This window comes from Strix aluco, chromosome 22 (genome assembly GCF_031877795.1).
Source record: "Strix aluco isolate bStrAlu1 chromosome 22, bStrAlu1.hap1, whole genome shotgun sequence".
NCBI lineage: Eukaryota > Metazoa > Chordata > Aves > Strigiformes > Strigidae > Strix > Strix aluco.
The window spans coordinates 6,962,267-6,985,825 of record NC_133952.1 but is presented as its reverse complement, the minus strand read 5'-3'; the positions used below and the strand labels follow the sequence as shown (position 1 = coordinate 6,985,825).

General features: G+C 52.7%; 1 protein-coding gene across 4 annotated transcripts in view; it reads right to left on the bottom strand.

Moving 5' to 3' along the window:
• Positions 1-425: 425 nt before the first annotated feature.
• The window catches only part of KAZN (kazrin, periplakin interacting protein), a 227,916-nt gene continuing 204,782 nt past the window's right edge, over positions 426-23,559 (bottom strand). For 3 of the 4 annotated variants that reach the window (XM_074848292.1, XM_074848293.1, XM_074848295.1), the window contains 7 exons: positions 12,061-12,252; positions 3,737-3,873; positions 3,118-3,288; positions 2,415-2,604; positions 2,092-2,222; positions 1,813-1,863; positions 426-1,225 (listed from right to left, as the gene is read on the bottom strand). In XM_074848292.1, coding sequence (XP_074704393.1) covers positions 1,058-1,225; positions 1,813-1,863; positions 2,092-2,222; positions 2,415-2,604; positions 3,118-3,288; positions 3,737-3,873; positions 12,061-12,252 — 1,040 coding nt within the window. In that variant the 3' untranslated portion in view covers positions 426-1,057. Of the gene's footprint in view, positions 1,226-1,812; positions 1,864-2,091; positions 2,223-2,414; positions 2,605-3,117; positions 3,289-3,736; positions 3,874-12,060; positions 12,253-18,701; positions 18,890-23,559 lie in introns of those variants that run through there. The other variant, XM_074848294.1, reaches the window with a different exon arrangement.

Sequence of the window (23,559 nt, the reverse complement as noted above, 5' to 3'; positions counted from 1 at the left end):
CCCCAAATGGGGGCGGGGCGGCGGGTCCCAGCCGGGCGACATCTCGGGATACGGGGATATCTCGGGATATCGCCTTTCCCCTCCTCCTAGCTCATGCCGGATCCCCCAATTTTTCCTTGAAGCAAAGGGTAAGCCCCCGAAACGCGGGCAAAAACGGCGGGCAAGGCTCCCACCAGCTCCCCCCCCCTCCCACCCACCCCGTCTGATTTCCCAGCATGTATTTAGGTTTGAGTTTTCCAAGGCGTTAAGTGCTCCTGGGGCATCTGCAGCTGCGGGGCCGAGGGAGCCTGGGGCAGGGGGTCTACGGCTCCAGCCCCCTCCCAGCCCCCTTGGCAGCAGCTTCCCAGGACAGTACAGTACAAACACACCCTTCCTCCTCCCTGCCCCATCCCAACCGACGTGGAAAAATATAAAAATCCCAAAACTTCTGCAATAATTTAGTTAGAATAGCTCCTCTGGGTTTGTGCAAATAAATTAAAACAACTAAAAAGGAACGTTAAAACACTTATTTCCAGACCGGCAGGCGTTACAACCAGCCCGTGTCGCCTCCGCAGGGTTTGGCCAGGAAGACATCACAGCGAATGAGATTTTTTTTTTTGTGTGTGTGTGTGTGTGTGTGTTTTCTCTCTAAGGTCCCTCAGCTGGGCAGGTCCTTCGTCCCCGAGCGAGGACATCCCGCGGGCTGGGCTCCGGAAAACAGCGGGTTTCGGACAAGAGACGTCACAAGCACAAAGTGCACAATATTTCTGGTATTTACAGAGACACAGCAGTCCTTCAAGTTTCAAGTTTTGTCAAAAAGAAGGAGGAAATAAAACAAAAAAAACAGCCAACAAAAAAAAACCAACCCAAACCGACAAACTGAAGCAACAACAAAGGAGTTACTGGTATGGAAAAAAAAAAACACAAAAAAAAGGGGAAAAAACTGAAGTTACGACACAGCTGCATCGCTCCCAAGACAACAGGTAACACGTCCACAGGCGGGGCGGGGGTGGGAGTATGTACATCGGCGACGGCGAGGCCGGGGAGAGGCTCCCGGCGCTCACCCAGCGCGGGGGGGTCACCAGTCCGCGTCCTCCTCGATGTAGTAGTCGGGGGCCGTACCGTCGAAGAGGCCGGGGTCGAGGGACTTGCGCTGCTTCCCGCGGGCGAACACCCTGGAAATGGAGCCGAAGCCCATCTTCTCTTTCTTCTTTTTCCGTTTTTGGTCTTCCAGGTCCTCTAGAGACTGCGAGGGGAGAGGACATGGGTTTGGCCACTGAGCTTTTCATTCACCCCTCCCCAAATTGCATCAGGGGTCACAGACCACAGGGTCCACGTCCCAAAAACTATTCAGGCCCAGGTCCAAAGCAATGTTAAGATCCTGGACCAAAAAAAAAAAAAAAACATTCCTGAAATAGGTGTGGGGAAATTTGCAGTGAAATTGGGCCCCCTCCCCACATTTCTGTGGCTTCTTAATTCAACTGGTTCAGGATTTCAGCTCCAGGAATGTAAGGTCAGAGCAAAGGTCTGTCCACTGCTTGCAAAAATACCCCAATGTTTTAGGGTCAAATGCAGAATAACAACCTGATCTAGGCTGTGCCTTACAAAAACTCAAGCCTGTAATGGGCCCCGAGCACAGCAACTGCCTACGGCACTACCTTGATTTTGGGGCAAAATCACAGAAATCTGAGACATCCCAGACCTACAATTCAGGATGGCTTCCATTCCTTTTCTTTAAAAACCCAACTCGGTGCCTCTGAGCCCCCAGCAAAGTACTTGCTAGCACTGGACTGGGACTCATGAGCAGGATTTAAACAGGGCTTTGTGCCCTACCTGTACGATTGGGTTGTGCAAGTTCTTCTGTACCGGTCCAGGACTGTCCCCCTGAGGCAGAAGAAGACAGATGCAACTGAATCAGCCCCAACACAGCCCAGGACCCGCCCACCTCCACAGCAAAAAAGCTCTCGAGGTCAGTAAACCTCCGAGCCATACCCCAGCCCAAAACCAACATCATTTTGGGAAGCAGAGGACCCACAGCACCCCCCTCAGCCCGTCTCCCCAGCGAGACCCCCAGAGCAGGGAAGCAAGCCCCCCCACCACACAGTGCCTTACGTTGCAGAGCGAGTGCGTTCGATGCCGGGGCGAGTTGATGTCGCTCGGCGTGGACGATCGGTCGCCCTCGGCCGCGGAGGCGTCGGAGATGATGGACGGCTGCCGGGAATGACAGGGACTCACTCTGACCGCTGGAAGGCAGGAGGGCATCGGGGAGTTAACATCATGACAGCAAACCTGACCCCACGCAAAGCCTCTCACACACTTCCGAAAAACCTATTTTGGGGGCGTTGTGCCCATTTTTTTTTTTTCTCTGTGGAAGAATAAGGCTGCTCCCCCAAGCGGGTTTGGCCCCGCACCCTGATCAGTGGAGGGGGGCTCACCTTGCCGGTCTGCCGAGTGCTGGGGGTGCGAGTGGTAGAGGGTCTGCTGGCTCTGCCGGATGGCAGCCGTCAGCGGGAGGTCAGCCTGCATCACCCACTCCTGGTTGCCGTTCAGCACCGTCTCGCCCGGCATGGCCAAGGAATGGCGCTTGGGGACGTCCTTGGTCAGCGTGGCGAGGGACTGCTTGGCCTGGGGAAGGACACCAAGGTGGTGGTGGCGGGAGAAAACCGCAAGAACATCTCCTGGCGCAGCAGAACCAGCAGCAACACAGTGCACCAAACCCGCCCTCCCCTTCACAAGTAAATACCCGAATTGTGTTGCTCCCTGCACTGAGGATATCCAGCTCCTTTTCACAGAATCATCTCGGTTGGAAAAGCCCTTGAAGCTCCTCCAGTCCAACCATTCACCTCACCCTGACCGTTCTCAACTCCACCAGATCCCTCAGCGCTGGGTCAACCCGACTCTTCAACCCCTCCAGGGATGGGGACTCCACCACTGCCCTTTTACCGAGGGATTTTTTTCCTGCCAGTATTGCACTAACGTGAGCACCGCAGCAAACACTTACATGCAATATTGCAATAAATATTTAACCTTGGCAAAACTCACTGGGGCGGTTCAAGCACCCGAGCTGCTGAGCCAAGCGCCCGCAGCAGCGATGCAGGGCTGACCCTCGAGTTGTGCCCGCTGTGTTACCGAGCTCACCATGGCCAGCTCGGCCTCCAGCTCCTTCATGCGGTTGTCTTTCAGGTCGAGCTGGGAGCGGAGGGCGCTGGCGTGATCCGTTGCCTCCTTGGCTTGCCGCCGCAGCTCCCACTTCTCCCGCTCCAGGAGGTCCTTCTCCTTCGCCAGGGCTTTCACCGCGTCCTCGCTCTCCTGCTGGGACACGGGGTGGCCATCAGGGAGGGGAAACCCACCCGCTACTACAAACCCCTCTGCCACAACCCCCTCGGGGACCACCTGACTGCTGCAGTGCCGAAGAGCACGCGGTACCTTAGGGTGTCACCAGAGCCACGGGACAGCCAGAACAGCAGCAGGGAGCTGTAGGGTGCGGCCAGCCCTCCAAAGAGGGGTGCCCCACCATGCATCTGGTTAAAATTACATCAAATTTCCCAGGTCTGGCTCGCTGGCCTGATTTCCTCTGGTATTTACTTATCCTTAACCTGCTGCAGTCCAGCCCCCGCAGCAGGGAAGCGTCTACCCGGTTGCAAGAGGCCAGCTGGGGCTTTGGTGGGTTTTTGCCTGATGGCAAACCACGTTTTGCACTCATGTCACTGCCAGCCCCCCATGCCACCAGACCAGGGTGCTGGGCTCCCGCACTCACTTTCCTGTGCTGCTCGTAGTTCCTGATGAAGTCGCGGAGCTGCTCCTCGCGGCTCTCCAGCGTGGCGTACAGCTGCTGCATCTGGCTCACCAGGTCCGTCTTCTCCGCCTTCAAGCGCTTGCGGTCGGCTTTCATGGCTGCAGGAGAGACGACAGCTTGAGCATGGGGGACACAGCAGCCCCCTTGCCTCCATCTCTCTTATTTTTTGAGGAAAAAGTACCAAAATTACGACTTGAGGGGCTGGGCTGGGAGCAGACGCCCACTTCACCCCCATTGCTGCACCTCCTGCATGAACCAAGCACCCCCCAAAATGCCCATCGCACCTCTGCCGCGGCTCCTAATCATCACCCACCCTCCATGGGGCAGCTCGGCCCCTGGAAAAGGAGATTTGGGAGCAAAACCGCTGCGGCAGCCTCAGGGCCCAGGGCAGGAAAACCTGCTGCTCCCTTTCCAGGATAAATAAACCACAACTGGTTTATTTTTAGCAGCGAGACAGATTCCTGCAACGCTCCCACGAGCCCAGGGCACGGCTCCCTGAGTGTCCCCAGTCAGCTCAACGATGCTGTGTGGGAACGAGGGGACAGAGTGGGAGTTTGGGGGACTGGGGGCGACACAGGATATGATGGGGGTGTTTCACCAGCCCCGAGATGAAACCAAGACCTTTGTGTTTTCCCTCTCCCACACGCCCGCGAGGGATGCTCACTGACCACCAGCACAGGGACAGCTTGCCGGAAGTCTGGTAAAACCAGCAAGAATTACAGAAATACCATGTAGGACAAGGGGCTTCAGTCAGTTCTGCACATTAAGTGCTTTGCCCAACTGGGAACCTGGTCCTTGGCAGAGCTGCAGAAATGCTCTGCGGCTCCCTGCTCCAGATACACCCCACCCCACCAAAATAATACCCAATTTAGGAATCAGAATACAAATACTGCTTTTCATTATAGGAAAAACTTTGCATGCTTTTCCACCCTGAGGAAGTGCTGCTCTCAAGGGAGTGGGACAGTATGAAAGAAACACCCTCTGCTCCCCCAACGCTTCCTGCACTCGCTGCATTGCAAGCTGCTAAGCCTTACAAGTCATCCTTCTATATTAAAAAAAAAAAATCCTAAAAATCCCCAAACCCACCAGAAAAACCAACCCCAAAGCCACCAAGAGCTGTATTACAAAAGCTGCTAGAAGATGACAGCACTGTTATGAGTGGGACGTGTCTCCACACACACACATGGGTCCAACCTATTTTTATTAAAGAAATCGTTTCAGCCCATGCTGCATTTTCTAGCCCCCAGTAATGAGCCACTTCATCTTGGGGCTTAAACTCCACCATAACGTGCTTCTGAGCTCCTCCCGATGAGATGGGTGTGAGATAAAGACTGGACTGAGGAATAGAAGAAAACCACTACCATGGCACGCTTCAAAGGAAATTAATTTCCTTCGTGCAATTAGCACCTTCGGTACCCTTGGCTTCATGCCTCTGCCTTCTCCCAGCACAGGACCTCTGCTCTTCCCCTCCTACAGCTGGGGACCCTCGTTCTCCGTGTTGCTTTCTGTTAAATTCTCAATAAAAACATTTCCACCTGCGTGTAAGCAGGGACATTATTGCATGTGCACTGCAGCCCCCAGGCATCCTCAGGCAGAATAACCTAATAACAGGGGGTCACCCAGCGCCGCATACAACGTACCACCCCATAATGTGCTGCAATAGCCCCCTAAATAAGAGCAGCACCCCTGCTCAGCCAGCTCTATCTAACTCATTTCAACTACCTCCCTCATCTCATCCAAGCTCGTTACAACCGCTGGCTCGAGGAGAGATTTACTCAGGTAGGAACTTCTTTCTGTGCACAGGTATTACTGTACGTGCTGGGAAGATGAATAATAAAACAAGTGCTTGGGATGGAGCCAGTAAGGAAGGGAGAGGGCTTGCAGGTTAGTGGAGAAAAACGTGGGGGAAAAAAATCAGACCAAATAGTAAAAGAAGAAGCAGAAGTTTTGGACAAGAGATTTTTTTATCTGTTAAAAAACAGGAGATGAAACTCTTCAGAACAACTACTCTGCCATTAAGCATCAGAGGTAAATCAAAACCCAGAAAAACCACAAACCAGCTAAGAAAAGCTGCCACGATTCACGTTATCCCACGATAGGGAGTGCTTGTGATTCTTCCTTGCCCACTTCAATGAACATGGCTCCTCCTGGGACAATTCAGTCCCTTCCAACACTGGGACCTTCCTTAATTTTTTTTTTTTTCCCAGCTTGGAAAATTACTACAGAGACCCTCTAAACACAGTGACCACAACACATCCAAATTTTTCACACTTTCTCATCACCTGCATATATTTAAAAGGAACCTTCCCCCTACCCAGTTATTTCCCATGAACTAAACTTGTTGAAACAGAAATATTAATGCTAAGTCGACCGAGCCGTACCGGGGTGAGATCCAGACCCTGCAGAAGTGGGTACCAGTTACCAACCACACTGGCCACAGCTCAAGGACACGGTAAGCGTGGTTGGTTTGGGTTTTAGAGGGGGAATTTTTGTCCCCTGCAGCCCTTTCCGGGCAGGGTCGGTCTCAGCCCCATCCCCATAGAATAATGAATAACACACGGCTGAAAACCCTTCTACTTTCAAGCTCTTGAACACTTTGCAACACATATATGTATTTTTAATTTCCTTGAGGCTACTGAGAGGTTCTTATAAAAGTTTAAGTCACATTTGCACACTCCGATGCTGGAGGCGACAAAAGGCACCTAATTAATTTAATTAAACAGGGGGTCCCCTATAGCATACACCCTGCTTTAATTAGTGGCAGTGTTCAGGGTCCTTACAGATTTACAGAAAACACTTCATCATTTGCCAAAAAGAAATGCTCAGAAGTACTATTAGGAGAATAGTACATTACCAATATTCACGCCAACCAGTACTGCAAGAAGATGATGGGACTCCGGGTATTGCAAGAGCAGGTTTTTTCCTATTAACCCAACAGGACAATTTACCATTTGTTTCAGTTCATATTCAAGAGATTTGCTAAAATTAATGCACTTTTTTTCCCCGCTCTATTACCACTGCTCTCCCTTCTCCAAAACCGATTAGCTCCTAAGCTTAAAAAGGATTTATCAGTCATTTGAGAACTTCATTCCAAACCCAATTAATAGGAAATTAATTGAAAGAGGCAGCAGAAAAATAAAAAGTTAGGCAGAAGTGAGCAGTTAGGGTTGCCAGCGTCTTCTAGACCGAGCACTGCTTGGTGCAGCAGCTTAATATGTTCTTAGCAAACAAACCCAGCTAATTACTCGGTCAGGGAAAATGAGCCATTGCACTCCAAGGCGCGACGGCAGGGGCAGCCAAGGAGGAATAAAGTGGGTTTTCACTGGCCATCGGGGTCATCTGAGGAGGTGAAATGGCTTTTTTTTTCTTTAATTTGATGATCCAGGGCCAGGTTTCTGTATCCTAAACCCCCAGGAATATCTAAATAAACTCTCCTACAGCCCATCTGCATGGTGGGCTCTGGCAAAACCTCTGACCTGTTCACAAACCCAAGACCGCAGGAGAAGCAAGAAATCCTAAACCCATACCATGAGCGGAGAGTATTTATCTCACGCAGCTTATTTGCATTATTTATTTTCCCCTCCCACCCAAAGCACACAGCAGAAGTCGAGGGGGGACCCACCAGCCGCCCCCGGACTCGGCAGCGAGCGATGGGAGAGACAGGTCGGGAACGGCGGCGTGAACCCCCCCAGCTCTCACCGCCACCCCCCACATCCCCGCCTGCACCACTAATCAACCAGCGCTCCCGTTATTTGAGCTTCCACCTCCTGCCACACGATCCGTCCCCGGAGCAGTGCTCCTTCGGGAGAAGGATGATGGACGCAGAGCAGTAACGGGACCTGCTCCGTGCTGGGATCCTCTCGCAGCCAAAACAATTAAAAATCCACCCCCCCAGCGCGTTCTGTTTCCAGCTTTACCTAATGAGGCGAAATCTAATCGCTCCGACGCACCAACCCGAGTGGCACAGCCTTGCCCGGGCAGCAGCCTGGCTGAAACCACCCAGCGATGCCGTCACCAAAGGAGCCACCACCCCACGGGCCCTGTCTGGCCTCAACATTTAACAACTTCTAGATGGAAATTAGCTACTGCATGTGAAAACCAGGCATCTCCCCCCCGCCCCCCCCTAAGATGGGGACTGCTATAAATACCACCCCCACTTTGAAATTAATGGTATCACATTGAGGGAAAATGAGGTGGCAGTGGTCGCACCATCTAGCCCAGGTTTGCTTGGATGACATAGGAATATTAGTTTGACTACCCTGATTATGTGGGATTAGATGAAAACTAACTACGGACCATAGAAACAACATCTCTGTCTGGCTTCCTGCTCCTGGGATGAAGCAGCAGAGCCCAAACACAAGTCAGGGCACAGGCAGTCCACCTCTGACCCTCCCAAAGAGCAGCTCCCTACGGCTCCCATCCACTTGCGAGTACTTCTCTCACCCTGTGCAATGTGGATTTTCATGCCAGCAATGGAATTAGAGCTGACTTTATTACTTAATGAATTATATACTTGTTTTCTATCACGGGAAAAAGCATCCTCAGGGAGCACCGCTCAAGCCTCAGTGATGTCCCGCGCAAGAGGAACACGCAAACCCATCCCGTCCCATTAACACGCACTTAATTTCTCCTGTTTCTCCATCCCAACCATGAAATTCAATATTGTCACCATGACTAACCCATAAAATCGGTCAGCCCTGTGCAGGAATCGCAGCGCTGCTCCTCGCTCTGTAATTAAATAGGCGCGCGCACTCCCCGGGCGCAGCCGTCACCATCTGCAGAGAGGATCTTGCCGTTGAAGACGTCAACGTTAAGCGGTGTTGGGCAGAGCCAGCACTTGCTCCTGGGCGTGCGGAGGTACGGTGCAGGCAGGAAATTCGAGTGCAATGTTGAATTTCAAGAAAAAATTAGGTGAGGCATTTGCCTTGGGGGAATTTACCCGGCAACGCTCTGCTACAAGGCCATGGGCTTTCCAAACCAGACCCCCAACAGTCAACAAGGTGGTCAATGACTTCTGCTGCGAATTTAAGGTGGGTCTTCAAAGGAAAAGAATACATTTTCTGTTCAGAGCCCCATGTCTTTTTGGTGGCGAGGGCTTCCTCGACTGGGTTCATAGCTGGGATACCCATCTGCTGGGACATCCATCCATCAGGACACCCAGCTTCTGGGACTTCCATCTGCTGGGACACCCATCTGCCTGATTTTTTGCCACCCACCCCCTTGCTGCAGCCAGCCGGGGGTGCTGGGGGTTTCTGCAGGAGGCTTGTCCCAGCCCAAATGTCATCCCTGGTGGGGGCGGGTCACAGCTCTGAGCTGCAGGTTTGAGAGGGAGGAGACCAGGCTACAACCCATTTGTGGAGCAGACATGAAGTCAGTTCACGCCTTCCCAAGCAGTGGGGAAAGCCAGCCCGAGGTCTCCACCTTGGCACTCAAAAAGGAAACAGAAACCAGGTTTGCTCTCCATGTGATAATCCCGCAGGGGAACTCCAGCATATTGGATAAACCTTCCCAGAAACAGGGTTTCTGCCATTAGCCCACATGCTCATAGATGTCACTTGGCCAAGAGGCTCCTTGAGTCCTCCAGGCGCTTGGGCACAGTCGCTTCCCGCAGCAGGACCCAGCAGTAATAAAGCTGTTCGTACCTTCTCCTGTCGGAGATTTCCACATCAGAAATCCAGGCCACATCCATCCCTTTCCAGCCAGGGCCGAGGAAAAAAATAACTGTGTTAACACTGTAAGTATGATACCGAGTCCCAGTCCCAGCAGAGGAGAAGAGGATGATCGGATGTAGCACTCCAGGATTTTATGCGGGCATTAATTGATTTAAAAAAAAGTACAAGGGATGGAATTAGCCCAGAAAAAGGAGCAGTAAGGACGCACAAAGCACATGCTGCCAGGGATACAGAAACCTCTTGAGTTACTCCTGCAGAGCATCCTGTGCTGCTCCAGCTTGTTACCACTGCACGGGGAAGATGTGGCATGGGCTTATTGCTGGCTTTACCCCCGTGCTAAATGCTGCCAGAACGGGCTGGACGTGCACTGCCAAGGAGGGACGATGAACCCACCCTCTTCCATCCAGACCATCACAAACCAAACCCTGCACCGCCGTGCAAAACGAAGGCTGGTAAAACTGCTGGAGCCTCCGGGAAGCAAACCCGGCCGGCAAACACTCTCCGCTTCCCTCTGCGTTCAGGCCCATCAAGCCAACATCTATCTGAACTGGCCGTGTGTCGCGCTTCCAGGCTCAGAGCCAGCAACGATGACAGATCTTCATATAATTTATCTCCTAATGACATTACACACAACTCAATGCAGCCCGATGCTGCTGGCCACAGGGCATCCTTCAGCGAGGACGGCGGGGCTGCGCAGCGATGCACACTTCGAGGAGGGAGGTGCGCCTGGGAGATGCTCTCCAGCTGTGGGGCACAACTGACACAAACCCCCGAGCGACAGGACAGCAGGGCCAGGTTTCCCTGAGCTCCCTGCACTGCCTGATCCTGCAGCTCCTTCACACAGAGCCGTTACTTCCCCAAATGCCTCTATCAGCAGATACATTTCTCCCAGCAGGACCATTCACCAGGCGCAGTTATTGCCAGTTTTCCTCCCCTTTTGGCCACGTTTCTCTGCGGACAATTTGTCACAGAAAGGAAAAAAAGATTTTTTTCCCCCGCTTCCAGCTGCTGATCCCGTTTCCACACTTCCCATCTCCATACCAAGCCTGCTCTCTGCTGCCCAGCACCTCCAGCCCAGCTCACAGGGCCAGATCCAGCACAACGAGCTTTTCCAAATTACGCAAAAGCTTTCCAATATTGCAGGGGAGGGAAGGAGCATCGATTTAAAAAGGCTTCTTGTTATGTGCCTTTCCAAGTGCAGTTGAGATTCCCTCTTCCCACCCATCACATCTGCAGAGAAGTCCTGGAAAACCAATCCCAGCGGCTCGTAGAGCAGCCAATAAAAGCCCAATAAAAATCCAACAGTATATTCCTTAAATACTCACGATTCTCAAGCCAAACTCACTTATTCTCTGTATAATCCTCCACAGAAGCACGTATGACCTCACTGCAGCTTCTTAGACGACTTAGTTTTTTTGCAAATAGTCTTAAAATAGTTCTGCTTTTCTATCTTTTGCATGTATCAGCACTTCCCCCTCCCTGTCCGCACAGAGCAAATATTCTCTAATTAAGGTTTTTCTTCTCCAATTACAGTTTTATAAACCCAGAGCATTTCCTGCTGCCGGAGGCTGCACCGGTGGTGTGGAGGGGGGGGCAAGATTTTGAAGATATTTTGGCTGTTACTAGTTTATAAGGATGCTTTAGAAAACCAGAGAGTGATAAAATAATATTTTCCAAAATCCACCCCCCAAATACAGACTCAGCCCCATTCCCTGTCCCCCTGTGCATCCCAGCATCCCAGATGGGGGGAGTCACGGTGGGCTGGGGCTCTCCTCATGTGCTGCTCAACCTCTGAGCCTGAAAACTTTTGACAGCCTCTCTTCATAATCCGCAAACACAAGCTGACAAGTGGAAGTTATACTCGGTATGCTGGGGATTTGAGATGATATTCAGAGCCGTGGCGCTGCCAGGGTTTGATGCACAAGAGCTTTCCCCTGCTCAGGACCATCCCCTGGCTTTGGCTAATGAACCGTCCCTGCCTGGACTTATTGTCAGCTCAGTTTTGGGGAGGAAAAGCTGCAGTGTCGCATTCTGCTCTGCACGCCCCGGTGCTGGGGCTGGCAGTGAGCTCACTGTGCAGCCATCAGCGAGGGAGGGAGACCACGGCAGGAAACACCCAAATCAATGCCTGAAGAAAGGAGGAGACGCTGCACATCACCTGGAGATGCAGCCTCTGCTTTCTGCAGTGCTCCCAATAACTCCATGTGGGATAAGCAAAATTGCACTCACCAGAAAACTCGCTGCTTCCCTCTCCTAAAAGAGTCTGAGGGGGCTCAAAATCCAACCCACCCCCACCTTGCAAACATCTCCAGCTGCATTTCAGCTGCTCTCTTGGCTCTGCTCTATAGCCAGCCGTGGAGGAATTACTTTTCAAGGCTGCAAACACCCTCCATACCCTGTTTCCCACCTGACTGCTGCACCCCTGTCCTTCTCGACCCTGCCTGGCCGTGGCAGGACAACAGGGGGGTCCCAGGGAGTGCTGCCCTGCGATCAAACCCCCTGCCCCGTGCACACAGTGAACACACACTGCACAGTCCAAATGAGGGACAGCTTTTCCCTTCCTTGTTAATTAACTTCCTGAAACTTCAGGGTCCCAGGGAGAGGTGCTCTTACCCTGCAGAGCCTCCTTGGCGCGCGCCAGCTCCTGCTCCTTCTGCGCCAGCTGCACCTTCAGCTCAGTGGCCGAGAGCACCTCCGGCGACTTGCTGCCGTGCGTCTCCTCCAGGTCTTTCGTCAGCATTTCCTTCATTTGCCGGAGCAGGTGAACCTCCTCCTGCAGCTGGGCCACCTCCTCCCGCAGCAGCGCTGGAGGAAGAGGAGACACAATGCGAGGAAGTGACCGACGGCTCCCGGCAAGGCCCCGCTGCAAACTCAAATCCCAGGCAAATGCTGCCGGGGTGACCCCCCCCGCCACTTGCAAAACTGCTTTGCACAGCCCAAAGCATTGCAGCGGTGCTCACGGCACCCCAGGAATGGAGGAGGAGAAGGAGGGAGAGACATGATGGGGGGGGCCCTCCACTGGGTATTAGTTTCTGGTTTTTGCATTAAAAAATTAAAAATATATAGTGATAATAATAAACCCAGAACCACCTTCCCCACCCAAACCGCTTCCTGACGGGGTGCTCATATGGCCAGTGTCCAACAGAGGCTGCCCAGCTCCACTCTGCCCCATACGATACGCTTCAGCTCTGCCTCCAGCCACCCCCACGTTCAGGGCGTACTCAAAATTCAACAAAATCACTCTGAGACTGGAAAGGCGAAGATGACGCTTTCACCCGCAGGCCTGAACCTTAAATTTTTTAGATGTATGCCCAGCGATGGCTACACCCTTTAGAGCAGCTGCACCGCAGGAGCATCCTGGCACACCCCAGCCTGGGTCCCCTCTGCAGCAGGCACTGGGGGAAGCTCCAGCGACCTCATTTCCTACAGCTGCACCCACTGTCTAGGGTAATAAAAGTGCTTTTTTGCTATTTCCACATTGCACCCATCGTCTTCATCTCGCCTTGCTATCCTCTTCCTGCAAAACACTTTTTGGCCATGCACCACCACTGCAATCCTCTGCACGAGCCAGATGTCGTGATCCCAAATGACTCGTGCGAGCGTGTGAACAGTTTGATTTTGCTTTTCCCCCACCTTGGAGTACACACAGAGAAACCCCCTTACTCATCCGAAGGTGCTTACTGATTTCTCAGGTTTGCACCACGCCTGTGGACATGGGGAGAAAAATAAAATTCCCTCAGCCCGCACATTACCAGAAAAATAAAATAGAAATAAAAAATAAATGCCCCCTCTCCAAGCTGCTGCGGTTGGGTCTTTGCCCCAGTGCCACCAAGTATCAGCCAGCCTGAGGGACAGTGGCTGGTATGAAATATAGGGGATTTTCCCCTTATTTCTTCTAAGGTCCCCTCACACGTGCATTGGGCCATTTCCTTTCCGTCACCGTTTGCGAGGCGAAGCGGGGAGGTGACGCCGGCGGCAGGACAGGGAGAGGCAGCTCCCCCCGGCCCGGCCGGCAGCTGCGCCAGGAAGGCATAAAATCTGGTTTGCATACTTGAAATGCTTCCCGTATGAAAACTGGCAAGGCCCCATTCTGTAAATTATTTAGCAATAAAGTCACTAATGAGGAACAGTCGAGCTCCGGGCTGGGGATTTCGGTGCAGTCCAAAGTGCTTTCTTGAAATCCGTGCAACGAGCAAGAACTGAGAGGCGGCCAAGGCCAAAGGCATCTTCCCTGGGGGCTGCAGAAATGCAGTGTTTCCCCTCCAGCCTTTGGGAAACTAGTGGGGAATGTGAGGGACTTGTACATGGTGTAATAATTACTGTGCAAAACCCACCCAGCGCCTTCCCCGGCCACAGAAATCCCCACACAACCCCAGTGGCTGCCACTAATTGCTCATTTTTTTTTTCCCCACTGATAATTCATTTTCACCTTTCAGTACAAGCTGCTTCACCCCGGAGACACAGTTGGCTATTCCCTGGCAAATGATTAACTGGCAGAGAAGAATCCAAGCAGGGCAGTTTGCACAAGGGAGACTGATCCTGTTGGATTTCTGCAAATTGCAGCGTTTTGGTGGGAACCCAAGAAAATCCCCAACCCGGTGGAAAATCCCCAACTCCCAGCCCGAGTCCTTGGGCATGGCCCGAAAGCAGATTTGCAGCTGCTTCTTACAAAGCTCCTTTCTATAAAGTGTTGCACAATGCAGCTTCCCCAAAACCACACCATTCTCCTCTGGTCCCGGTTAGAAAATGGTGAAAAAACTCAAAAGCATTCCTCCTCCAAAGCTTGCAACAAGTCAATTTAGTCCTCAACTTAGTACTCTGCTCCCGATAAAGGCAGAAACTACTGAAAGATTAAAAGCCAAGATCTGTAAGAAGCTATAGGTGCAATCTGGAAAGGAGCATGCAGCACCATGCTCCCCAAGCCACCAGCTGCCGGACGTGTGGCTTCGGCCACAGGAAGAAAAACCTGAATTATTGAACTCAGGATCAGTCAGATACCCGAGATTCTTTGGGTTTTTTTTATATATATATAATTATAATTTAAGATATAGATCTATATACACACACACACAAAATGGATTGTGTTTTGCAAAATATATCTATTTTGCAATAGATATATATTGCAAAGCACAACCCATTTTTTTAATAGATAGATATATATATATAAAAACTGCAAAGCACAACCCACATAGCCAAGGTTTGAGGGGAAAAACCCTACACCTCTTGCTAGGCTCCAACAGCTAAAGACACCCTGTCAGATCTCTCAACACATCGTGAAGTGTCGTAGTCCTTGCTCTCTTCCCAAGCTCCCCCTGGGGCTGCCAGTGATGCCTTTGCTGTAGAAACCAGGAACGGGCTTTGAGGCAAGTTGAACCCTCCGTGCTCTTCCCAGCAAGTTTTTAAAAGGTTTTCTGGGAAAGAAGCTGGCGTTTCAGGGAAGTGATGGGAGCGACGGCATCTCCTGCACTCCTCAGTTTCCTTTGGAAGCTGCTTAATGGGCAATTTCTTGCATTATATCAAGTTTCTTCCTAGTATCTGCCTGCCAAGAGGACTGGGGCTGGACCGAAGCAATGATCCCAGTGATCCCATTCACTGCCTTACACCTGTAATTACCCTCATTTGCATACAGGATTTCCACCCCGCTCTGATTTTCCCTGGGCTCTCTGTCCCCCCTCAGTCCATCAGCACTCATCTGCCAAAATCACACCAACACAATTGTCTCCCCAAAGCGGTTTCTCCTCCCACTCCCCCAGCACCGAGCATCTGCTCGCCATCGCTCTCCTGCAAGTTTCCATCCCGTCTTAACCAGCCTCGCCAGCTCGAGAGAGTCCTATGGAGAAAGCCCGTTTTATTTCCATAAATTGCATTAAGAGAACGGCTCGGTTTGAAAGGGAAATTTTAACTTCACTCTAAAACAGGGGGGAAAAAAATCCCCGTTGGTATGCCAAGTTTAAGCACCTAAATAAACGATCCGAAAAGTGCTATTTGCAGGCAGCTCTTAGCGACTGTTACAGAAAAGTTCCAATAACCGGGAAAATAGGGCCAATTATTCAGGAACCTCATTTCAGCCTCTATTTCTTCCACATACAGATGGCTCGGCAGGGATTTCTACGCTTCCCTGTGAGCTGGCTGGGTCTGTGCCTCTGTCTGAAGTCATGAAGGAGCCATACGTGGCTTGAAGTGAGCATCAGCCCTCTCAAACAGGGACCGGGGCTCAGCGCCCCGCACATCCAAAACACGATGCAATAACACAATCTGGAGAATAGAATCATTTTTAAGTTTTTCTGTCGTTCAACCTTGCAAGCATTGCTATATTGGGGTGTAAAGTTAAATCCGTTATTTGGAATCATGTACCAAATGCAATAACCCTGAAGCAAAAAGCTTCCACAGGACATTTTCCCCAGCATTTTTGCCCCTTTTTATTTTTTCCTCCTCTTTTTAATCTTTTTGGGTTTTTTGGGGGTGGGTGGGGGGGGGTGGGTGGTGTCATTGCACTGTAATTCCTGACTCCCCTGAGGGAAGGAGGCATCACCCTGCGCAGATGAGCCCTGACACACACTGGCTCGTTCCAGCCCCTTCCAAATCTGCTGCAAGTGGGCAGCGATGAAATTAATGCAATTTAAACATTTCTTGGACTAATTGATGAAAACTACCATTCACACCGCAATAACTGGCTGTTAATTATATTTCAGCTGATAGCATTAAACTTCCACGACACTGTTGGATCCTGCATCCTTTACGCTTTAAGCACTGATTAGTGTTAACAGACAATGTAAGTAAGATTTTTTTTAGCTTTTTTTAATTGCGGTGAACACCTCCAGACAGCATTTGGGGCTGAAGTTTCCATTCCAGCTCCTGCAAATCCCATCTTGGACTCCTCTGAGCAGCAGATCCACCAGCCGTGCAGCAGCAAAGCCTTTTACTGGCCTTGGAGCAGACATCACTTTAAAAACATCCATTTAAAAGCCTGTTTTTTTCCATGTAACTCAGCTGACACAATTGCTGTACACGCGTTTCTGTCTTTGGAGGGTACATATTAAAAATGAATGCAGTATAAACGACAAGGTTTATGTTGGTGAAATGAGTATCTTAGGTGAAAGCTGCATTTTATGCCACTTTTGCAAGTTTACTGGCAAGATGGTTTTTGCTTTGCTGGGCACAAGTCAAGGGGGTTTTTCTCCAGGACATCAGCAGGAAAATGGCCAGAAGACGCAAGTGTGCCCTGGGTTGCAGCAGCAGCATATTGACAATGGCAGCCAAAGAGTGGGCAAAGAGAAAAGCCTCGTTTGTGGACCAAGAGCTTAAAATCAGCAGTAGATAACCCCGAAGGGTGATTTCACAGGGCCTGCAGAGACGCAAAGGGGGGAAAAAAGGGGCAAAACGGGAAAATGTAAAATCTGTGCCAACAGCATCACCTAACAGACCCTTAACCCACGTCCCTCCTTCCTCCTGCAGAGCTTTGGCCCAGAATATATATATACACACACACACAAATATACATGTACATCACCTCCATCCTGGGATGGAAAACAGAAGGGTCGTAGGATGAAGTACATTACTGGAAGAAAATAATGATTCAAGCCCTAGGGATGAGCTGAGCTAGTATTTTAAAGAGCACCTCATCACCTCTGATCATTAAGTAGCTCCCCAGCTTGGGACCCAAGTTTCTTGCAGAAAGGTTCAGCCAAACCCTCCTCCTGAGTAGCCTGCACGACGTACAGCTTTTCCCTTTCGGTACATCTCTGCAAGGAGTAATTTGGAGGAAAAGCACAAATCGCCAGGCACAGGGCTGGGTGATGGGTGGGGGACGGAGCAGGGAGGCCAACCGCTGCCACTCTGACGTGTGCAAGCCGTCAGCCTCTCCACAGAGCACGGGCCGCACTCAGTAAAGCATCTGGTTAGCTCAAAATACACTCAGATTTGCAAAAAGACCCAATTACCGCTGCCTGGGACTTGGCTGGTGCAAAGCCAACGCATCCAACCTGTCCCTTTCACACCCACGCACCACAATGGATGTGCAGCGGCTCAAAACCAGCCCCCCCCCCCCCATGGCATCCTCTCCTCGTGGGGTTAAGCACAAGGGCCTGTATTTTGTCCGTCGCCCCGTCTGCCGAGTCCTACAGCCGCACATCCCGGTCCGTCCCCAGGTATAGTGCCTCCCGCAGCACCGCGGTGCTCCAGGACCTCAGAGGAGCTGTCGGCCACCACCGCTCCCTCCCGGGTGGGCACTGGGGTGCTCAGCCACGCGCTGCAGAGCCTCGCAGGCTTATTTAATAACTTTGGCTCCACACATCCACCTTTTAAAGAAGGAAGCTTTAGATTTCATCCCTTGCTACTGGCGTGATGCTGCAAGCGAGTGAGCTGTCACACCTGAACACGGGTACGCCTGCTCCTTAGCGAGTTTGGGTTAAAGCTTTCACTCAATGAGTGTAAAGCCTTGCAAACACCATTTTTGATCATTTTCTGAGTTAGACACCAGCTTGGCCTTGGTGTTTCTGTATGGCTGCAGCCCCGGCATGGGACCCCCAGCCATATGCCCTGACCATGCACCATCAACCGGCGCTCACACCCATCTCGCTCGCAGCCATCAGGCAGGACGTGCAGAGACCACCTGCCTGTAAAGTTACCCCCACATCCTGGAACTCCCACACCCCAAAAAGGGATTATTTCCACCGTACAGACACCCGCTTGCTCAGCTACCCCGGCTGCATGCTGGCGGGTGTCTCACAGCAGATGTAAAGAAATAAAACCTGATATAAACCTCCTGTGCATGCCGGCGGCAGGGGGGGAGGGCAGAGGGGTTCAGGAGCCAGGCTGGAGGTTGCAAAGGCTTTCAAAAGCACACACGGTTTAAAAGCAGCTGGCTGGTGGGTTGCGACCTCTGTAGTGGCCCCCAGAGCCGGCCACCGAGCCCTCCGTGAGCTCCCGGCACGCTTCAACTTCTCGGCGAGACAAAATGGACTACGGGGTGCGGGGAGCCGCCCGCCCGCCTTCCCCACTGCTGCAGGGGACCCGAAGCCCCTCGCCCCTGCCCTTGGCTTCGCCCTCGGCGTGGGGGGGGACGGCACAGCGACCCAAACCCACCCTCCTGCGTGGCCCCGGCGAGCTTCGGGGCACGCTCACCAGCCGCCTGGCGTTGTTTTGCTTCTCCCAGGAGGAAGCGAGCTACAACCGCACAAAGCAAGCAAAGGAGAGAAATGCACGCTGAGCTGCACCCCTCCCTGCGCTGCCGTGACCCCCGGGGACCCCCTTACCTGCGTGGGCTAAGCAGGGGCACAGCACCCTGCCGCAAGCATCGTCCCCGGCCGCCCCTTGCCGTCCCCAGGGACCCGAACAATAGGCCGGGCGCGGAGCAAAGCCGCGCTCGCAGCGGCACGTCCCCGGCTTGCTCTCCTCCTGCTCCGACTTCATGGCGGGGAACAGCGGCGTTGGGGGGTCCCCGGGGTTTGGGGCCCCCGGGTGGGCAGGCTCCTCCCCGGCACTGCGCGGAAGTATACGGCGGGCGCTACCTGCGCCGGGAATTTGACCCCTCGGCGGTCACCCAGTTTCCCCGGCCTGATGTCACGCCGGCAGAGGAGTGGCTTTGCCCGCCGCCCAGCCAAGGTGCGTGGGACAGGGGCCCGCAGCGGGCGAGCGCTCTCCCCGCCGCCCCCCAGCCAAGGGCTGCGCAGGAACCCGGAGCCCGGTCGGCGGCGGAAATGATTCCCAGCTCGCCGGCCATCGCTCCTGCCGCCACCCCCGAGCAGGCGGCAGCGGATAACGCCCGCGACGTCCCAGCTCGGCCACCGCTCCGCTGGCAATGCTCGGCCATCGCCGGCAGCACGGTGGGGAAACTGAGGCTCGAGGGAGGCAGCACACCACGAAGCAGCCCTGTCTCTGACATGCAGCTCGTGCTAGCTGTTCCTTGCAAGGGAAATAGACACAGTATTTTTTTATCGCAGTGCGGTTGTTATTTATTTTGTCCAGGCAGGTTGCAACTGCACAACACCCGTGGCTGCAGGGGCACCATCGCAGACCAGTCCCCCTGTCACAAACCACCAGCAAGGAAGGGCAGAGAGACGGGAGCAGGTGGGATGGGGCAAGCAGGACACAGCAAAACCTGATGAGAAAGTAAGGGCTGCTTGCTTTTCTATAATAAAAGTCGCATAAACCTACACCAGAAAACCCAAAACTCTCTGAAACCCAGCTGACTCACGTTGCTTTTTTGCTCCCTATGGTACACGCAGCACCATCACCTGCCTTCATCCAGCCGCCTGGGCTGGGTGTTTCCAAGCCCTCCACAACAGGCCCACTTCATAAATTTATTTACCCCATCAAAGAGATGAAGAACCAGGCAGAAGCACTTTGGGTTTATGAATCTGTGCCTGTCTCTTTGCTGCTATCCTCACTAGACGAACACTGCCCCGCTGCTGGCCCAGGGACGCTTTGCAGGCAGCTCCCTGCATGCACCTCTCGCTCAGACCACGGGGGCAAGACTTCCACAAAGTTCAGAAAACACAGTCTGAGACAGAAAATCACCATATTCTGCTTTCCAACAGCACCCCGCATGTAAAGCCTCTGCCAGCCACTGCGAACCCAGCTCCCCCACCCTACAGCAGCAGCATCTTCGGCATGGGGAAACTGAGGCACACCCTGCGTGCGTGGCCTTTTACGTGTTTGGGAAGTGGGTGACAGTGTGTAACTGTGGGAGGAGTGAGCTGCCCCTGGCTAGGAGATGCATGGGCCATCTCGGGCACCAAGTGAGCCCAGGTCAATAAAGCAGGTCCTTACCCACCTCAATGCCAGCCAGGCATTGCCCCCCCTCCCCACCCTGCTGCTTCCTTGCCAGCGGGTTGGGAAGGGGAAGGGAGTTGGGTTTGTTTTGCAACAAGCCCTGCTTTTCATCGCAACAAACTCCAGCGTGTACAACGGGCCGGCACAGACACGGCTCGCGCTGCCGGCAGCCCGGTGCATGCCGTGGCACTGCCCGCAGCATTGCTGCCGGGGTGTGTGATGCCTCTGTTGCTCCAAGCCCTGCTGTCGCCAACCTTGGCTCCTTGAAGCCCACGAAAAAAAGCTCTGCTCTCGGCCGCTGCGTCACCTCCCATCGCTCCCTGTTTGCACAACTCCCCTCCCCGGGGATCAAGTCAGAGCGCGCCCGCCTGTGCCGACTCAGCTCCCGATGCAGCGGGGACACCGCGGCGGCCGGAGCAACCCCACGCGAGCGAGGAAACACCGCTGGGTTTGGCAGCACCTGCAGATTTAATTCTGCTTTCCGAACGAGCACGGCGCAAAGGTAACCGGGCACCTCTTGGTGCGATCGGCCCCGGCACGGGAAGGTGCAGAGCGGCGATGTCCCCCACCCGAAGCAAAGGGAGGAGGTTCTCTGCGTCGTGGGTGTTGCACAAGCCCCAGGCTCCCCAGGAGCAGCTCCACGGAGCCTCCCCCGACCCGCTGTGCTCCTCTCTGGCAGAGGAGCCCGGGAGTGAGCGGGAAGGCCGGGCTGGGCTCACATCCTGGCTCCTGCTGACTAATGGTGGCCCAAGCAGCGTTACTCACACCCGCAGCACCCTCACCCCCAGCACACACATGCGGCAGGCGGGGCTGAGACGGTGCAGCACCACTGCTCTTTAACCCAGCGATGCTGCCTGCAGGGATTCCCCTGCCTCTTCCTACTTGATTAAAAACCCCTTTGGAAGGTGCATGGAAAAAGGGTGCTGGTTAATTAAAAGGTGGCGCATGCTTCAGCCAGGTTTATGGGGTGCAGCTGAGCTCCGAGCATGTCCCTGTGGCGGGCAGCAGTCGCGTTTTTGGCTGTGGTTAATTTGGGGTTGAGGTCTGGGTTTTCTCTCCTCGCTTTAGAGCATCCCACGACCACATGCCGGTGGTGGCTGCTGCTGGGAGGGAGATGACATGACAGGGAGCTTTGCTCGTGCAGCGTCCCCTCTGGAGATGGCATCGGCCCTAACGAGAGCTGGCTTTCCCCAGGGTCACAGGGCACCTAACTGGGAGACTGGGGAGGGAAGAGCTCGGTATCAGAACCAGTATCTGAAATTTGGATTTCCATGCAACCCAAACTGATCTGTAATCTCTAGGGAAAAGTCATCAGCACAAAACCTGGCAAAGTCTGGCTGTTTGAGCTCAGTGTTTCCAGGAGGTAGGTTGCTTAAAGTTTAAGCTCAGTGCTTGATTCAGGAGGACAACACAGAGAAACCTGCAGTGCACCCAAAGGCACGGCATCCCCCCGCCCCCCCCCCGGTACATGGGCTGCCCTCCTGGAACGTCCTTTAGCAAAGCCTCTGGCATCTCTGTGAGCCCTGCAGCTGATGTGCAAGGAGGAAGGGGGAAAATAAAAAAAAACCAAAACCCAAAATATTGCCATCCTGCAACTGCAAAAATAAATGGCTACTGCAGAGATGTATCCCTGGCTGTGCGTGTGGGCGCGGGTGCTGCCGTCTGCTGCACACAGGATGCTTTAGTTGGGGCTGAGCCAGTCCCGTGCTGGGGGAAGCCAAGCCCAGGGGGGTATTTTTGTCCACTGAGTCACTTCCAACGAACCCCGGCTGCCGCCTGCGCCGGGAATGGGACGGGCGCTGGGTGTCAGGGCAGATGGGTCTGGCCCTTCATCCCAAACCCTGGCAGGGAGCTGCCAGCCCCCCTCAGCTCTCCCTAGCCACGACCCTTCTGCAGAGGTGGGGCAGGAGGGACCTTGCCACCCAAGCCCAGTTCAGATGGTCTCTGCAGATGAGGCTGATCCAAACTGGACAGCCTCCACCGGAGGACAAACCTGCATCACGTGCCCCATCTCCAGCCTCCCGGGCTTGGATATCCCATGAGTGTTATAGCTCTGGAACAAGGCAGCTACGGGTGGTCACCACCAAAATCTCCAAACTCCTTCACGGTCAGGCTGAAAATCCCAACCATCACCTACAAGGGCAGGGGCCACCAGAGACTTGCAATAAAGAGTCAAGTTGGGGGTCAAGAAGCACTTCAGCTTCATCATCACCACCCAAAAAGGTACCTTTCTCACCAAAAAACTTAATGGCAGTTAGTAGTTGATTAAACACAGCTTGACCATACGGATATCAATGTGTATTACTGCCCTAAAGGCACAGGCACTCTGCAGAAGGTCAGTGATGCATTTACACACCTCTGGACAGGAGCTGGTCCTGGCAGAGCTACATTTGACCCGGAGAACAGAGCTGCTCATAAAAACCACATACCCATTGACTAGAATTGGAAAATCGAGAGACCTTGCACAAGGTCCCCTGCACCAAAATGACACTACTTCCAGGAAAACTCGCTAGAACATTTTCCCACACCCATGGAAACTCCCTTCCCCATCCCTGTCTCTCGTAAAAACAAGATAATGAAGCAAGGAGATGTTTCGAAACAGAGCTGATTTCTTTTTTTCCCCCCGGTTTTTCTTTCAAGCAAAACTTTTCTCAAAAAATGACACATTTTTGTCAAACATTTCACTCATGACAAATTGGCATTGTCACCGAGGAGAGCGCTCGGCTGGGAATTTCGGAGGCGCTTCGGGAAGCCTCCGTCTGCTTTTACTGAGTTAAAAATTGATGGCAGTGAGGTTGCAAACTGTAACGTGTGAGGCGAAGGATTAATTAACATAGATCTGGCTCCAAAACCAGAGGCGGGAAGAGTAATTTTCATTCAGGAACTTGGCACCACTTGGCACCTCCTCCTCCAGCACTGCCGGAGTATTTTAAGCTCCCGAAAAATCGCACGTGCATTGCCCAGAGCTTTTACAGTGATTAATTAAAGCCTCAGAGAGAAAAATCCAGAGGTTTTTTTTTTTTACGTCCCTACCCAGGCCATACACAGTGACTTTCCCCTTCTTTAAAATAGCATTGCAAAAGCTTTTTATAACGTAATGAGGCAAAAAAGTAATGAGTAAAGGGCAAACATAGAATCATACAATTGTTTAGGTTGGAAAAGATCACTGAGTCCAATCATTAATCAATCTCATTTGGTATAGTCTCCTGAACTCACAGTTATTTCTATTGTGTTTTTTATTTTATCATGAGAATTATGGTTATCATCACAGACATTTTATGCCTAACAACTTCTGGGTTCCTTACAATATTTTCATTCAAATGCTAAAAGGCTGTAATG